This window comes from Rhinolophus hipposideros (assembly GCF_964194185.1).
Source record: "Rhinolophus hipposideros genome assembly, chromosome: 26".
Taxonomy (NCBI): Eukaryota; Metazoa; Chordata; class Mammalia; order Chiroptera; family Rhinolophidae; genus Rhinolophus; species Rhinolophus hipposideros.
The window spans coordinates 1,158,361-1,176,063 of NC_138072.1; the positions used below are offsets into that span (position 1 = coordinate 1,158,361).

A 17,703-nucleotide genomic window follows, 5' to 3' on the forward strand; every position below is an offset into this window, starting at 1 on the left:
CCAAACAGCTCATGACTAACAACAGGCCTCAGGATTCAGTGCAGAGAGACAAAGCACGGGGCAGGAGAGGGACAGGCTGGTTCTGGAAGGAGGAGCAGGGCTTGGGGACAGGGAAGGGCCGACGCTCCCGGCCTAGTGGGGAGAGGGCCGTGCCGCTGGAGCAGAGGGCTGATTTGGGGGTGCAGTTGGGGGGCAGCAGGACGACCACAGACTGCTGAGGACCTTCGGTGCCAGGCAAGGGACTTATGGCATTGTTTGTGGGGGAGTCACACGATCAACGAAATTTCTTAGAACAAGAATCTGGCTATGTGCACGCAGAGAGATTGTGTGGGGGCAAGACTAGAGTGGGGGACCCGTGACCCTCCACATCAGAGGAGCCATGGTCCGAGAGCCACGGTCAGCTGCAGGCCAAGATGCTCTCAGTCACCACGTCTCCACACTGCGGTGCCCCCAGGAAGTAAGTGCGGGCAATGTCCCCCTCCCACAGGAGAGAAAACAGTCTTGCTCACAGTCCTGTAGCTGGATAGTGGCTAAGCCAGGGTCCAAAGCCCTTTGGCTGGCCCTAGAGTCCCTGGTCATCAGCCAAGGTTTGACAAGTTGCAGAGAGCACCCATTCGCTCTAAAATGTGGTTAAGTGTATGAATAAGAGACGGATGGGACAATCAATGACAGCCTGTATGTGCAGGGACCTGAGAGGACCTCAGCCACCAGGAGAGGGACCTACGGTGGGGACGTGAGAAGCGAGCACCACTGTCCCATCTGGTCACAGGTGCAGGCTCTTGCAGCCCCAGCTTCCTCTCTACAGTGGGCTGAAGGCACCTTCGCCATAGGGACACCAAGTGTGACGCGTTTCAAGAGCTAAGCAACATTAGTTCACTCCAGGAGGGGCCAAGTCCCCGAAGCCCTGTGGCAGGCGTCCCTGCCCACCTCAGATCCTCTGAGTCTCTGATCAGGAGGGGCCTTGGGAAACCTCACATGCATGTCCTGTGTCCCCAAGGGTTTTCCCCACGAAATACTAACCGCCTACGACGGAGGCCCATTTGTGACTAAGGGAGCAACGTGTGAAACAGCCTTTCTGTCTCCGACATCTCTCGGGCTGTTAGAAAACCTCACTATGGACAGAATGAGGATTCCCGGCCAGCCCCAAGGTGCACCCTGGTTTCTCTTGAATGCCACGTTTACCGTTTATCAGCTGTGTGACCTTAGGAAAGTTACTTGCCCTCTCTGTGCTTTGTTTTTCCTAACTGTAAAACAAGGACAATAACAGTGCCTGCCCGGTGGTGAGGATTACACGGCAGCGCATGTGAGTGTGCATGTAGCACGCGCCTGATGTGGAGATAGCCTGATACCCACGTCGGCTGTTGTCCTCTGGTCCAGGCTGGCTCGGCAGTCCTAGCTCTCGGTGGCACCTGAGCCCGTGGGTCACTGTTTCTGAAGGTCTAGGTCCCTGGTGATAAATGCAAGAATGAATTCCCCCAAAGTTCATTGCAGGCTTGAAAGGACACGGGAGAGGACTCCCTGGCCCTTTAGTCGGAGGACAGCAGCTGACTGGTGGCTGCTGCTTCAAAATGGTGATCACAGACCCTCACAGTTACACTCCTCTCCCGTTTACTGTCTGGAATTCTACAGTTCACACTGTGGTTCTACAAACGGACTCATCTGAGCATCAGGCTGGCCCCTGAGTAGATCGGGCCCACGGGGCTGTCCCAGCCCTGGGCGGCCAGCAGAGCCGAGATGGGAGGACAGTGCAACCTGGTCACATCACGGCGTGTCCCCACTTTCTCCACCCTTCTGTCATGTGTACAGTGAGTTCGTGCTTAGTGAGGAGCCCAGATGTCTGGGTCTGACTCGGCTGTGGCCGGTACCAGCTGTGCTACCTGGGCAAGTCGCTTCACCTCTCTGAGCCTCCACCTCCTTGTCTGTAAGGTGGGGACCTCATCAGTGCTGACAGCCGGGGCTGTGATGACAGCTGTGAGCGTGCAGGCAGGAGAGCGCGAGGTGTGTGGGGGGCACTGTCCCCACCGGATGGGGACTGCTTCCAGCTGGTTCTCTGTGAGCCCAGCCACAGCCGCTTCCAGGGGGCCTCTGGGGATGGTGCTGGGTGCACTGATGGTGGCAGGACGGACACTGAACACTCAGCTGACTTAGAGAACTGGGGGTTTGGCTCCACTGTTCCCTCAGACTTGAGATCAGGCCCTTGTGTACGGAAACGTCCTCTTGGGCTGCTTCCAGGACTGTGTGGCTGTGGGAAGCCGCTGGACATGGCAGCAGCGCTGTGTCCTGTGCAAGCCGGAGGTGGCACATGCTGTCTGAGGTCGTTCACAGCCCCATCCAAGGACCTCAGAGCCTCTGGGAGCTCTTCCCAAGGCTGCCCCTGCCTCGCTGACAGTACCAGCGACCAGTAACTCCGTGACACCTGAACTCAGTAACACCCGAATTTCCCAGAAGACCTGGGACTCCCACCGTCCCCAAGGGGAGTTTTAACGGAGGGTTCAGACGTCCACAGGCCTGAGGTCCCCACGGGGAATTCCAGCAACCTGCTGCTGCCATTGCTTCTCAGGGCCTCACGGTGGCGCTGCTGACCAGCGGTGCTGCCCAGTCAGGCGACCCGAGGAGGGACCGGCTTTTGCCAGGCTTCTGAGTGGGAGGGTCCTGCGTTTCCTGAGCTCAGGCAAGGGAGCTCCTCATCAAGTTGGCGGGGGTGCAGCTCGTGGTGCTGGACTCAGTCTGAGGACACCCTATTCTTGCTTTCCCACCGCAGAGCCCCACGGCCGCCCTTCTGAGAACATCATATGGGGGGCGTTCTCTTCCCATGCGCCAAGGTGACCTGGGACCTGTCCCCCCAGAGCAGCCACTCAGCGACAGCAGACGCCTTGAACCTGCGGGGGACACCCCCTCATTGAACAGGACACGTTTGTTAGGTCAGTGCAAGCCCCGCTGAGCTTTTGGTTCACATGTGAGGACACAAAGAGGGCACTGGGGGACGAAGGGGGAAAGACCGAGCGCTTGGTTCCCGTGTGCTGCTTCCTACCTGTGGGCCTCGGCCCGTAACCTAACCTTCAGGAGCCTCTGTCCCCACCTGTAAAGCTGGCTGACCTCAGTACCTCCTCACGAGAAAGGTGTAGCAGTCAGATGGGCTGTCAGGGCCCCGTGCTTCATGCGTCATGAATGATAGTTGGCCGCTCTGATGAGTAGGTGTGGGAAATAAATAAGTTTTGAAAATGGAATCCACACAAATAATATTAAGTTGTATTTATTAAAATTGTCATTAGCTAAAAGCTTCAGACCTCCATCAAATCAAATTTAAATAATTAAGTCAACTATAAATAGGGATTATGCGGGGAGTACAGTCTGAATCCCATATTTTTACAAAAAACCCAACAAAACAAAACCAAGCATTCCTAGTGAATAATTGTGAGCACCCGTGACGTGCCCAGCACTGGGGGAGGCACTGAGGGCCGTCACTCCTGAGTGGAAGCTGCGCCCTCTGGTGGCCTCCAATCTGGCCCAAGGCTTGAGACGCACAACCTGGAAAGCCCCCGCTGGGAGCTGCAAAGCTGGGGCTCTGGCACCCCGCCAGGGCAGGACTGGGGGAGCAGAGGTGTGGAGAGGGCGCGGGCCAGTCAGGTCAGTGGGAGCCCAGGGGGAAGGTCAGGACACTTTGTGTGTCCTGGGTCTGATGGAACTGAGACCCTGTTTGAAGAGATTTTCCAGAACCTTCCTTGGACCGTAGTGGGGAGCCCTCGAAGGCTGTCGAGCAGGGGAGTCTGTCCCGATGTTTCACACACTTGCTTCCACTCTTGAAAGCAGAGTGAGTCCCCATGGTGTCAGAATCACTGGGCAGAGCTAGCTGGGACCGGCCTCGGGGACAGGAAAAGGACAAAGCCAGGAGGTGCAGAAGGAGACGGTTGGGAATGAGCCTGTGACCAGCCTCTCCGTCGGGAGAGAGCTGGCCCCTTCTGTCCCGTGGAGAGGCCTGGCCCAGTGCCCCAGGAGTCCAGCTGTCCGTCACTGCCCACTTGCCCACCCCCCAGTCAGTGAATCTCAGGTTTTCATCATGAGGGGACAGTAACAGCAGTGTGACAAGTGCTCAGATGGCCTCTGCAGGACATCATGGACACGCACAAGAGAGGGAAGCAGGGTCAGAGAGAATTCCTAGAGGAAATGGCACCTGCGTAGACCTGGTAAGCCCATGCTGATGAGGGTTGGTGGCATTTCCATTCAACACAGGCCAGTGACCTCTGAAATAGCCGCTTCCTCGAGTCTGGGCAGGGCTGTGTGTAAGGCAGGCTGCCCGTGCGGCCCAGTCCTCTCTCGCTTATTCAGTCAGTACCTGAGAGCGTCTTCACGCGCCCGGGGCGGGCCAGGCTCTGGGCCCAGCCGCACAGGCACGCACGCTCCGGTGCAGTGCCCCCGAGGAGAAGCCAGGGTGCTGTGAGAGGTGTGTCCTGGACCCGTGTGCTCCGGTCCTGCCTCTCCACCGGGCAGAGAGAAGGCCGTGAACATCCCAACACCCCAGGTTCTTGGAATCAAAGATGAGTGTCCTCCAGTGGAGCGTGAGACCCCTTGGCGGGCTGTGGTCACCACTGCATTTCTTCTGCTGACCCAATGATTGGTCTCTGAGCTCCTTGGATGGCAGATCCAGAAAGATATCAGTGATAAGACTCATCCCCACTCAAGGAAAATGACATCACCCGCGCTGTTCCTAAGCCAGGCCCAGGAGTGGCTTGGGGTATATTTTTTCTCATTTGGTTCTCACATATTATTAATGTCCTGTGAGGGGTGTTTTAATTCTCTTCCTGTGTGGAAACACCACTCGGAGGCAGTCCAACCAGGAAGGGGGAACGTGGGATTGGAGCCCTGCTCTGGCGTGTTGTATGGTGGCCCCAGCAGGCACGCGGCCTCCCCTCACCACACCTACAGTCCGGTGTGGGGCTGGAGGTGACACAGGGGCCACCATACCAGGCCTTTCCTAACCCATATGTCCTCTCTCCTCTTCTTTAGAAACGTTCCTGGGGACCCTCTGCGGAGCTGGAAGGGCAGTTGCTGACCCCCCAGGCGGCCTGGGGTCCCCAAGGCCGTGAGGAACGAGGCCCAGGCACCGTGGCCCCAGCACCGAGCCTCACGGTTAGCGCCCGCGGGAGGCGCCCTCGCGGGGCTGCAGGCGAGGCGCTGCCAGGTGTGTCGCGTTGGCATGGCCGACGGATGAGGTCACTGGCCCGGAGTCCTGCTTGCGCCGAGCCTCTGCCTGGAGCCACCCGAATCCGGAGCGATGGCGCGCGTTAGGGGAGCGGCAGGAGCCAGCTCAAAGAGTGAAGAGAAGCCCTAACCAGTCCTGGAACCCCAGAGCTGCTGCTGGCGATGTGACTCGTCCCCGTGGTGGGGACGTGCAGACCCCGAGCAGGCGGGATTCAGGGAGGGCCTGCCTCTGGGAGCAGCCCCCCGTGGCACCATGAACGGTCACTTCTGCCGGGGGCTGGTGGACCGGGGATCCACGGTGCACCCCTGTGGCATGCAGTTGGGCGCCGCGCCCCCCTCCGGGCCAGCGCCCCTGCCAGCGGAGCCCTCGGGCGCCATGCCCTTCTTGCTGTTCCCGGGCCCAGCCGCCGCCTACGCCGGCCTGTTCCCCTGCGCGCCCGGGCCGGGAGCCCTTGGGGGCTACGACGGCCCCTTCGAGCCAGCTTTCATCCAGAAGCGCAACGAGCGCGAGCGGCAGCGCGTGCGCTGTGTCAACGAGGGCTACGCGCGCCTCCGAGGCCACCTGCCGGGCGCGCTGGTCGAGCGGCGGCTGAGCAAGGTGGAGACGCTGCGCGCCGCCATCCGCTACATCCGGCACCTGCAGGAGCTGCTGCGCGCCGCCCCCGACGGTCCCCGGGCTGAACGCCCCGGCGACGCCCCGCCGCCGGAGGACCCCCGCGTCTCCTCCTCGCCCGGCCTGGAGTCGGAGGAGTCCAGCCAGTGACCCGCCTGCGCAGGGACGCGCCACTGCGACAGCGCCTCGGGTCACTGCGGGGCGGCGCGGGCCGGGACACTCAGGGGTGCGCGGCGCTCCACGTCTGCGACCGTCCTTCCCCGGCCACCGCCGGCCTCCTCCCTGCCACCTGCGCGGACGTGCAGGGCAAGCGTTGCCAGTGGCCAGTACATCCGGGTGCAGCGGGGCGCAGGCCCTGGGGGACACTCCAGCGCGTGCCGCGCCCTGCAGGTCGCCGGAAGGCTGGCCAGGACGGTCACCTGGGGGGTCTGGCTCCGAATCAGCTTCGGCCCCGGCCCCGCGCGGGGAACGCGGAGGCCCCGCCTCTGGTTGTGCACCGCGGGCGGCCGTGCCCTGCGCGGCCTCCGTGCCACGTGCGCAGCCCTTGGTCTGCGGGTCCCCAGAAGGCCAGCCGCGCTGTGTTCGGGGCGCGCACCGCCGGGACCTCCGCGCGCTGGCCTCACCTCCCGACGGCCTCTTGGGGAGTGTGCCCCCCGCCCCTCCGCCCGCCCCCGCGAGAGGAGCCCAGGGCGGGACGAGGAGGCGGCCTCCTGCAGGCAACGGCCGGGACGGACCCGCGGATTTGGAAAGAGGCGTTGTGTGCGCTCTGGCGGCGCCCTCTGGTGGCACCCCCGGGTCCGTGATGGAGGGCGGTCACCCCGCTGCCCCTCTCCCCCCCGTGGCCTTTTCCTCGTTTTTTCCCCTGTTTGGGTGAGGACTGCGTGTTCCCACCTCATCCTGTGCGCCTCTGTGGGCGGCAGGACCGTATGGGTACAGTGGCGCCATCTGTGCCAAGCGCCCAAATAAAAGATTTGTTGAGTTGTGTGATTCCTGGGTAATGTTGGCCCGCACTTATGGCGAGCTGGGTAAGGTGTCCTGTTAGCCCTTACAGTCAACTAGCATTTACGGAGCTCAGCATATGACATCCAGGGACAGTGTGGGAGGGGCCCGAGTCCCAGGGAGAAAGCACTGGACCCTCAGAATTAGGGGGCAGGGAGTACAAAGCAGTCGCTGCTCAGAGTGGCAGGTGCAGTGTCCCCAAGGGGGGTGCATTCCAGGTTCTTCTGGGGGTCTCCACCCCCGTGTACAGGGGTTCACTGTGGCATGGGGAGGAGTTCTGGCCTGATAGCTGCAGGTACTGCGGTGGGAGGTGGCTATGGATCGGGGCCACCCAGCACCTTTTCTGGACAATGTCATGGGGCTGGGGGAGGGGAAAGTAGCCGTGCCATAGGCGCCATCTCGGAGGTCTGCCCCCCCGGAGCCGCTCTCCCCCAGCCGTGAAACCTTCCATCCTGTCTCCTACTGCCCATTCCAGGCCTGCATGCCATTCCGCTACTGCCACCCCCACCCTCCTGGGACATATTGGGATGTCACCGGCTAGGCTGGGAAAAAATGACAGCTGCCTGGCCTCAGGGGCACAGGCAGCCCAGTGAGTGAGAGGCTAATTTTACTCGCCGGGACCAGGGAGAGTAATCCACCGGCCCCACCCCCTGGCCCAGCTCTGGCCCTTCAGACTCAGCAGCCCAGTCCCCAAGGCAAGGGCACAGAGGACACAGGAGAGGGCAGTGGGTGGGGAGCAGGAGCCGGGCTGCCGGGGAACATGGAGCCGCCCTCCCCACAGGACGACAGTCTGAGGAAGAAACAGCCCAAGAAGCCTGTCCCGGAGATTCTGCCACGGCCGCCCCGGGCCTTGCTGTGCCTGACCCTCCAGAACCCGCTGAGGAAAGCCTGCATCAGCATCGTGGAATGGAAGTATCCTCTGGGCCCGCGTGCAACGTGGGAGAGGGAGGCCATGGAGAGGGTCTTGGAGATGGGGTGACTGCCTCAGAGGAGCGTGGGGGCAGGAAGGCCCCAGCCGTGGGTGGGGGGGTAGGAGGAGCTGGGGAGCTCCCTGGCCTGAGTGTGCGGCTGGGTCCGGGCTCCACCAGAGGTACCTGCTGACCATCAGGGGGGCAAGGCCGGGCTGTGTCTGGGAGCTGCTGGCAGCTGTACCTGGGCCCACACCATCATAGTGAGGCTCCCCTCAGGCTTTTGAAGCAATAGGCTCATTTTGATATGGGATGAGGGAGAACAAAGTGGTGGGTGGGCTCTGCAAGAAAACCCTCCCCCTGGATGGGAGGCGGGACAGTGGAGCGAGATGAGCCCAGCTGGGGGCGGGGAGGAAACAGGCCTGGATGAAACCCTGCTGTGAGAGGCCCAGACTCAGGCAGGGCAGGCCCGGTGATCTTAACGCAGGCCCCACTCGAAACCCCTTCCTACGTCTGCGTCAGCTCTGGGAGGAAGACGATGGAAATCTCTGGGTTACTTGGGGAAAGGAGATACAGGCTGAGGGAAGGCCCACGTCAAGTGGGTTCTGAAAGAGATGGTCAGGAATATTTGAAATACTTCTGAAGGGCCCTGGGAGACCCGACTCCTGCCAGCTGTTCCCAAGAAGGGGTAACTGCAAAGACAAGAAAAACGTGGGACCAAGTTGGAATCCTTAGGGTGGGAGTCAGCCCTGAGCCCACAGCTGCCTCGCCAGCTGCCTACTGTGAGGTCAGGTTTTCAGGGGACTCTCCTCCAGGCCTCTGCCCCTGTGGCCGCCTGGGGAACGGGGTTCTCACCCACGCCCGTCTCCACGCATGCCTCCCTCCCCTCCACCCGCCTTCCCTTCCTTTCCCTCAGCTGCTTCCCAGGCTTTCTGACGGGCCAGCCTCTGGTCAGCCATGCTGCTCACCAGCAGAGCAGGAAAGGAATGGGCCTGGGTGCCTCTGGAAGGTGGCTGTGGAGGCTGGGTGTGTCTTGGAGGGGGTGCTGACAATCGGGGGTCATCCATTCCTCACTCAGGCTCTGAGGTTCAGGTTTCACCCCACACTGTCCCTTCCTCAGTCCTGCTTCATGGGCACCTAGCCTATCCCCCTTTGGCCCATTTCTCCGAACGAGCCCCCCAGGTTGTCTGACTAGAATCTCAGAAAGTCACAGCTTCTTGGGAGGGAGACAGGACCTTGGAGTGGAGCCTTAGACTCCTTGGCCCTTAAATGAGGAGCCCCAGCTGGGAACCGGAACGGCAGGGTCTCCAAGCATCTGAGTGGAAGCCACTGCTCCTGAGCAGAGCCTGGCCCCGCCACAGCCTGCAGGAGGAGGGCCCCTCAGCTGGGTGTTATCGTCACTGTCCAGACTGACCCTCAGGCCCTCTGCCCCTTCACCCTGCACACCCCATGCTGCACTCGAGGGCTCTCCTTAACCCTGGCCCCAGACCCTTCGAGACAATCATCTTGCTGACCATCTTTGCCAACTGCGTGGCACTGGCCGTGTACCTGCCCATGCCAGAGGACGACAACAATGCCCTGAACGTCGGCCTGGTAAGATGGCCTCCCCGCCCCGTCCCGCGGGCCTGCGGCCATCGGGGGAGGCCCCCTGGGTGGGCTGTGTGCTGGAGGACGATGCTGGAGCTTTGTCTGAGGATACAGACCCCCCAAACCACCCTCAGGGCTGCCCCTTCTAGATTCTGTGACACTGCCAGCCAGCCCTGTGGGCGTGCTCGCTGGGCTCAGCCCCTTCGCAGACGAAACTCCTGGATCCTCTGCCCAGCCCCATAGAGCAGTCCCCCCTGACAGGTGTGGAAACTGAGGCTGAGGACGTCAGCCAGTGTGTGATGAGTGCTGAACGCCTAGTTCCCCTCCTGGGTCAGATCCAGAAGAGCCCGATTGACTTCCTCGGAGGGTTCCATCCAGGATTCCCAGCACAGGACACCTGTAGGGCTCTGTGCCCCTGTCTCCTCCCTGTCCACCCACACCACACGAAAGAACCATAACAGCCGGAGCTGGAAGAGACTGTCCAGACTTGGGGTGTCCCACCTCCTCCCAACCTCATTGTTCTGTAGGAGAGAAAACTGAGGCTTACTTAGTACTTACTTAGTACTTACCCAACAGCTAGATAGCAATAAAAATGCCTCCCATTTATTAAGTGCTTATTAGATGCCAGATTCTGTGCTAAATATTTTACATTGTTGTCTACTTTTGTCCCCATAACTGCTGCTGTGAGGTAGGAAACATTATAAGATGGGAAACTGAGGCTCAGAGAGCTGGGTTACCTGGCCCAGGGTCACCCCCCAGGTGTCTTCTCAGAGGGTCTCAGACTCAGGCCTCTGTGACTCAGCCCCACCCTGTAAGGCGGCGCTGCCAACGTTGTGACAGTAGGAGGATTTCTGGGGAAGCCCCTTGACACGGTGGCCTTAGGCGTGTGGTCCAGGCTGGCGAGGGGACCGGACAATGGACCCACATCTCGGTGGCTGTTTTCCTGCACTTACCCTGCAGGGGTGGGCAGCGTCCAGCACCAGAGATAAAGGTGTTATTTCTGCCCTTCCTTGTGCCCATTTCTAGGGGAATCTGTCTCAAGTTGGGGAGAAGCTGGGACGCTCTGTTTGCTTGGCCGTGAGCGGGGAAACTGAGCTCCCGAGTGTGGCAGGAGCGGGATTAACCTACAGGGAGACGTGTGTCAGAGCCCCAGGCTTTTACAGCACGCCCAGTTCACAGGTCCTGAGTCTGGGAGGGCTCTGGGTCCCCTACCCTCAGGTTTGCAATTTGGGGTACTGGTTCCATTTCAACTCCTCACCAAGTTTGGAGAGAAACTGCTCTCCCGGCGGGATTAAGTGACACCGCAGTGGGTCTGTTGTCTTCCGTCTTGAAACAGAACAGCTGCCCTTGAAACCTCTATGATTTTATTAACCAATGTCACCCCAATAAGTTTAATAAGAAACAAACAAAAGAATAGCCGCCCTCAGCAATTCCGAGTGTCGGTGTGCTTTGCCCCAGCCTGTGGGCTTGGGTCAGGTCTGGAACTTGTGCAGACAAGACGATGAGCTCCAGGGAAAGGAAAGCCTGGCAGCAACCTTCCCAAAGCAACAATATCACCTCGGAGGTCAGAGCTGGGTGGGCTATCAGAGATCAGTGAGGGACCCTTTCTGGTAGGTCGCACAGCCAGCTTCTAGCTGAGGGTGAGAGACAACCCCGGGCCAGCTGGTGGGCAGAGCATGTGCTGCTGGCATCCAGAGGGTCGAGACCAGGGTGCAGTGCTCAGGACGCCCCCCTCCCACCCACAAAGACATATGAACAGGGCTGTGGCTGACAAACCTCATGAAGTCAGTGACTACGTTACGCTGGACCAGGGTCTGACATGACGTAGCAAGGCCGGGGTGCCTCCCTTTGCTTAACTTCCAAGTTCTTGATGATTTTTGGTAGCAGCAGTGAGATGGGCCTTGGCGCTGCCCTATGGGGGGTGGGCCAGCCCCTGCCTGGCCTCCCAAGTGGTGCCTGCCTCTCTGCTGTCAGCAGAGGAGGCCAGGCCCCTGGGACATTCCTGGGGCTCAGGTTGCTGCAGTCCTTGCGAGGCTGCAGCCCGAGCCTCTGGCATCCAGGATGGTTGTCTTTTTATAGGGTCAGGAATGTCCCCATAGACTGCTGTGGCTGACAGCCCCCTCCACCTCATCTCAGAAGGACCCCAACTCTGGCCTTGCCCCTCAGAGAGCCAAGACCTTCAGGGCACAGGCAGGGAGCCTGGGCCACCCTACCAGGGTCTGGAAAACGAAATGAAGGCCCCACCTTGGCCTGCCTCCCTGCTGCAGGCACCAGCTCCCAGCTGGAGCCTTAGTGTCCCCGCCCCTTTCTCCAGGGCAAGGGGCTGCGACACTGAGAATGAATGAGGAAAGCCTTTGAGAAACCCCGGGTGCTTTGTCCGATTGTGCTGTCTTTGGGAAGTCATGGGGAAGCTCGGGTTTTGAAATCAGACCCACCCGCCTGAGCTGGCCTTTTGCCGGCAGCTTCCTACCCTCTGTGCGCCCCTCATCTGTGCACAAGGGGCTAGTGTCTCCCCTCAGAATTGCTGAATCAGTGAGTGCCCGTATCGTGTCCCGCCTGCACACTCAGATTCATCCCTTTCTTTCTCGGCTTGCCCTGCACTCGCAGCTCAGCCCAAGTCTGGGAGGTGGGGGGCAATAACAGGCCTGGGTGGGGTGGGGGCAGGATCTGACAAGGCCCCCCAGATGTCCCAGTCTGCCATGCTTCCCGCCCTCCCCCGACAGGACAAGGTGGCTGAGACCATGATCCTAAATTCTGTCTGGATTCACATGAGGTTCTGCTACTGTGTTTCTCCGAAAATAAGACCAGGTCTTATATTAATTTTTGCTCCAAAAGACGCATTAGGGCTTATGTTCAGGGGATGGCATCCCGAAAGATCGTGGTAGGGCTTATTTTCCGGTTAGGTCTTATTTTCAGGGAAACAGTACTTAGCAGCTGTGTGATCCTGGAGAAATTACTAAACTTCTGTGTGCCTCAGTTGCTCATCTGTGGAATGAGGGGCAGACTTCCTCCCTTCCTGGGGTCGTGTGAGGATTGAGTGTACGTATGTGGCTGAACTAACAGATGCTTCATAAACCTTGGCTATTGTGACCGTTGGAACCCAAGGCAGCCCCCATCTCCCAGCCCTGGCCCCTTCACCTCCACCCCAAGTGTTCAGAACCCCATGACTTTCAGCTCCACTGTCTCCCTCGTCTGGAAAGCCCTGCATGTGTGACAGAGGGCCAGTGCGGGCCCTGCGGGGGAGTGGAAGGCAAGACAGAACCGCTGAGATCATGTCTTTGGGGTGAGAGTTCCTTGGGCTAAATATAGCCACTTTCCTCACGCCTCAGCGGGTCATATTCCAAACCTGGGGGCTGAGGTGGCCATGGAGACAGAGCCCAGGGCCCTGGACAGCAGGCTGGCTCGCCGGGAACGCTGCCGACCCCATCGCGCAGGGCCATGAAGCCATAGGGCCTGGGGACCTGAGCGACCCCTCCTCAGCCCGCGCCCTGCACAGGCTGGCTCAGGGACAGGGGCCAGCAGGTGTGGGCAGCTCTCCGGGCAAGTGGCTGGCCGCCAGGCCTGTCAGCACAGCCACTATTTTGGGCCCCGTTGTCCCTCCGCTCTACCCCACTCCTGCCTTGCCCTTGGGGTTGCAGCGACTATGGATTCCGCTCTTACAGAATGGGAAATGATGCTTTCAGGAGAATTGTCTGCATAACAAGTTTGGAGGATTCTGGGACCATGTCCACCTTGGTGACCCACTGGGAGACCTTGCCCCTTGCCTCCCACACCTACCCACTTGGAAGTGAAAATAAGTTCCCTGCCAAATCATTGATGGGTGGCCATCCCCCTGAATTAGAGCTCGGAGTCTGCACTGTGTGCATGGCGGGCCCTGGGCCGGGTGTGCGGTCCTGGGTGGGCGTGCAGAGCTGACGGTCCTGGGTGGGCGTGCAGAGCTGACGGTCCTGGGTGGGCCTGCAGAGCTGACGGTCCTGGGTGGGCCTGCAGAGCTGACGGTCCTGGGTGGGCGTGCAGAGCTGACGGTCCTGGGTGGGCCGGCAGAGCTGACGGTCCTGGGTGGGCCGGCAGAGCTGACGGTCCTGGGTGGGCCGGCAGAGCTGACGGTCCTGGGTGGGCCGGCAGAGCTGACGGTCCTGGGTGGGCCTGCAGAGCTGACGGTCCTGGGTGGGCGTGCAGAGCTGACGGTCCTGGGTGGGCGTGCAGAGCTGACGGTCCTGGGTGGGCGTGCAGAGCTGACGGTCCTGGGTGGGCCGGCAGAGCTGACGGTCCTGGGTGGGCCGGCAGAGCTGACGGTCCTGGGTGGGCCGGCAGAGCTGACGGTCCTGGGTGGGCCGGCAGAGCTGACGGTCCTGGGTGGGCCGGCAGAGCTGACGGTCCTGGGTGGGCCGGCAGAGCTGACGGTCCTGGGTGGGCCGGCAGAGCTGACGGTCCTGGGTGGGCGTGCAGAGCTGACGGTCCTGGGTGGGCCTGCAGAGCTGACGGTCCTGGGTGGGCCTGCAGAGCTGACGGTCCTGGGTGGGCCTGCAGAGCTGACGGTCCTGGGTGGGCCTGCAGAGCTGACGGTCCTGGGTGGGCCTGCAGAGCTGACGGTCCTGGGTGGGCCTGCAGAGCTGACGGTCCTGGGTGGGCCTGCAGAGCTGATGGTCCTGGGTGGGCGTGCAGAGCTGACGGTAGGGGCGGGCTTAGCTCGTGGACACAGACCCCCCCTTGTCATCAATTCCAGAGGGTGCTGGTCAAATTCTCTGTCCACGCCCTACAGCTGTGCGGTGTCCAGGCAGCAGGCTGGACACACACCCAGAGACCGGGCTCATCTGGTGAGCCCTGGGGTGCAGAGCTGCAGTCTGGAGTCCCGACAGGGATTGGTTTCTCCTGGACCCAGAGGAGCGGGGAGGGTACCAGGTGGGGTGACAGAGGGGTGGGCTACAAGGGAAGGACCTGGAGCAGTCGGCAGGGCCTTCAGCAGGGAGGGGTGAGGCTGAAACCCTCGGCCTCTGCCTTGAGGGCTCCTCCATGCACAGGGAAGCCTGGTTCCCCTCACCCTGCAGAGTAATGCTGGTGCCCTCAGGTGGCCGCCTGTGGGCAGCTGGTGTGGGCCGAGGGATGGGCAGGGGAGGTTACAGAAACAGGAAGTGAGGCAAGACGCTGAGCAGCCAGAGCGCTGAGAAACACCCCCAATTCCTACATCAGTCCTTGGGGTGCTGCGAGGAGTCAACCCCTGAGACCTGCATTCTGGGGATCGCCCAGCCTGGTCACTTATTCATCCAATTGCAGGCCCCAGAAGAAGAGTAATAGGTAGCAAAATGAATAAAAACACCCACACTTCATGGAGCTTATGTGCTAGTGGGTAAGATAGAAAACGGAGAAGATAAAAATGTGGTGGTAGTTTTAGCCGGGGATCAGTGCACAGCGGGAGGAGGATTGTGACAGGCAGCAGTGGTTCAGATGGTAGCAGGTGGCCGCCCAGGAGGTGGGCAGAGGGGCAGCAGGTGCCACAGTCCTGAGTGGGGTGAGGAACGGTGTGCCTGCACTGCTGGAGCCAGGGCGCGGCAGGGGTGCGGCGGGCAGAGGAGAGGCGTGACTGCACTTCCTCCCACAGGAGAAACTGGAGTATTTCTTCCTCATCGTCTTCTCCATTGAAGCCGCCATGAAGATCATTGCCTACGGCTTCCTGTTCCACCAGGACGCTTACCTGCGCAGCGGCTGGAACGTGCTGGACTTCATCATTGTCTTCCTGGGGTGAGGCCCAAGGGGGGGCGTCAAGGTCAGAGGGGCTCTCTGAGCACTGGTGCCCACAGCCTCCACCCCCGGCCTCCCAGAGGCAGGGTGGAGCCTGCACTGGGCCGGGAAGCAGCTCCTATTGGGGGCCAGCCCCGCAAGGGTGCCCCAGGCCGGTGTTGGGGGAGGTCACACCCCTCCCCTGCGAGGCACTGGCGGTTCCTTTATTCTTTTCTATTACACAAAACTGGAACGGCCGTGCGTGCTTCCAGCAGCCACCCACTCCTCCACGTTTCTCACCTATTTATTCCCACCTGTACCAAGCACCTGCTATTTGGGGTCACAAAAATGGACATTTAGTAACCCAAGACAGACAGCTCGAGCTGCCCTAACAAAGCACCTCGGACGGGGCGGCTTAAACAACAGAAATCTATTTCCTCCCAGTTCTGGAGGCTGGAAGTCCGAGATCAAGGTGCCAGCAGGTTTGGTTTCTGCTGAGGCCTCCTTCCTTGGGTTGCAATGGCCACCCTCTCCTGTGTCCTCACAGGGTCCGTCCCCTGTGCACACACACCCTGGTGTTTCTCTGTGGCTCCAAACTCCCCCTGCTTTTAGGAAACCAGGTTCAATCAGGGCCCAGTCTAACAGCTGCACTGAACTCAGCCCTTTGACGACCCTGTCCCCAAACACTGTCACCTTCCGAAGTCCCGAGGGTTGGGACTTCAACACATGGATTGGGTGCGGGGACACACAGTTTAGTCCATACACAACATTCAATAACCACCACATTCTTACAACAGCAGCATTTATCAAGCACTTACTCTGTGCTTTACATGAAACATTTAATTCTCCCAACAATTCTCTTCTTTTCTCCACGTAAGGAAGCTAAGGCTCAGAGAAATCAAGCAACTTGCCTGGCGTCACACAGCTAGCTGGTGGCAGTGCCAGGATTCAGACAAAGGAAGTCTGAAGGACGCTGTGCCATCCTTCACTTCAGTAACTATTCTGTCATTTATTTACTAGCTCCCCGGTACTGTTTGGGCCCAGAGGGAAAACAGAAGAATTCTGTGAGAAAGCCTCTGTGTAGAGGCCAAATGTACAGAGAACACCAGGGTCAGGAAACAGTCCCGCACAGAGTATGGTTGTTTCACATAGAATGTGTCGTCAAATGGCCGGTTCATAAGAAAAGACGTGACATGGACTTCAAAGGGTGACGGGAACTTGAGTGAATTGAGGAGGAGGTGAGCGGGCAGTGCAGCTCGTGGCTTCCTGCCGGGGTCCCCACTGCGTGAGGGGCTGCCCCCCGCGGGGACACGTGTGACACACGCATCCCGCCGTCCCCTCGGAGTCACTGATGGATCTAGTCTTCCTTGCGTCTGACCGTGGCCTCAGCACCTTTTCTGATAAAATCCTCCCGCAGGCATCACCGGACCAGAGTTAGCAGCTGAACACGCCCGTTCGCCATCTCTCCTCCAGGACTTTGCACAGGTCTCCTGAGCACAGAAGGGACACAAGGTCCCAGAGCACCAGGACAGTGGCTATCTGACCGCCCGGCCCTCTTCTGTCCCCCTCCCCACTCCAGGGTCTTCACGGTGATTCTGGAGCAGGTGAACGTCATCCAAAGCCACACGGCCCCGATGAGCAGCAAAGGCGCCGGCCTGGACGTGAAGGCGCTGAGAGCCTTCCGCGTGCTCCGCCCCCTCCGGCTGGTGTCGGGGGTGCCCAGTGGGTGGCAGCACCTTGAGAGCCCTCCCTCCCCCAACCCGGTCCCTGGCCCAGTTCTGGGTCCCCCTCTGACCTTGCTGGCCCAGTCTTCCCAGGATATGGAGGGCGGGAGGGCCGTGGGACCACCGGGAGGGCGTCCTGAGCGCCGCCCTCTCCCCGCCCCCAGGTCTGCAGGTGGTCCTCAACTCCATCTTCAAGGCCATGCTCCCGCTGCTCCACATCGGCCTGCTGGTCCTCTTCATGGTCACCATCTACGCCATCATCGGGCTGGAGCTCTTTAAGGGCAAGATGCACAAGACCTGCTACTTCATTGGGACAGGTGAGCCCGGGGGGCGGGGCGAGGGGAGGGCCTAGGTGAGCCCGGGGGCGGGGCGCGGGGAGGTCCTAGGTGAGCCCGGGGGCGGGGCGAGGGGAGGTCCTAGGTGAGCCCGGGGGGCGGGGCGAGGGGAGGTCCTAGGTGAGCCCGGGGGGCGGGGCGAGGGGAGGTCCTAGGTGAGCCCGGGGGGCGGGGCGAGGGGAGGTCCTAGGTGAGCCCGGGGGGCGGGGCGAGGGGAGGTCCTAGGTGAGCCCGGGGGGCGGGGCGAGGGGAGGTCCTAGGTGAGCCCGGGGGGCGGGGCGAGGGGAGGTCCTAGGTGAGCCCGGGGGCGGGGCGCGGGGAGGTCCTAGGTGAGCCCGGGGGGCGGGGCGCGGGGAGGTCCTAGGTGAGCCCGGGGGGCGGGGCGCGGGGAGGTCCTAGGTGAGCCCGGGGGCGGGGCGCGGGGAGGTCCTAGGTGAGCCCGGGGGCGGGGCGCGGGGAGGTCCTAGGACGGCTCACCGGGAGTCGCTGACCTGACCGTGAACAAGCGCCGGGCTGGCTCCCTGCTGCCCACGGGGACCCATTGCAGGGTGTTGGCCCCAGGCGCCCTCTGCACCTGCGGCCCTTCCCTCTCCAGCTAGAGCGGCTCCCATCTGCTATCA

At 61.0% G+C, this 17,703-nt stretch overlaps 2 protein-coding genes across 2 annotated transcripts in view; both read left to right on the forward strand.

The window, feature by feature from the left end:
- The first annotated feature begins 2,761 nt into the window (after window positions 1-2,761).
- On the forward strand, window positions 2,762-6,796 carry ASCL5 (achaete-scute family bHLH transcription factor 5). The gene is made up of 2 exons (XM_081039250.1): window positions 2,762-2,921; window positions 5,005-6,796. The coding sequence occupies exon 2, from the start codon at window positions 5,453-5,455 to the stop codon at window positions 5,960-5,962; it is 510 nt and encodes a 169-aa protein (XP_080895376.1). The 5' UTR covers window positions 2,762-2,921; window positions 5,005-5,452; the 3' UTR covers window positions 5,963-6,796.
- A 719-nt stretch (window positions 6,797-7,515) lies between these two features.
- Window positions 7,516-17,703, forward strand: part of CACNA1S (calcium voltage-gated channel subunit alpha1 S) — a gene marked incomplete at its 3' end in the record, with an annotated part of 45,487 nt that continues 35,299 nt past the window's right edge. Inside the window, exons 1-5 of the mRNA XM_081038944.1 lie at window positions 7,516-7,723; window positions 9,207-9,312; window positions 14,906-15,045; window positions 16,604-16,746; window positions 16,913-17,065. Coding sequence (XP_080895070.1) covers window positions 7,572-7,723; window positions 9,207-9,312; window positions 14,906-15,045; window positions 16,604-16,746; window positions 16,913-17,065 — 694 coding nt within the window. The 5' untranslated portion in view covers window positions 7,516-7,571. The remainder of the gene's footprint in view (window positions 7,724-9,206; window positions 9,313-14,905; window positions 15,046-16,603; window positions 16,747-16,912; window positions 17,066-17,703) is intronic.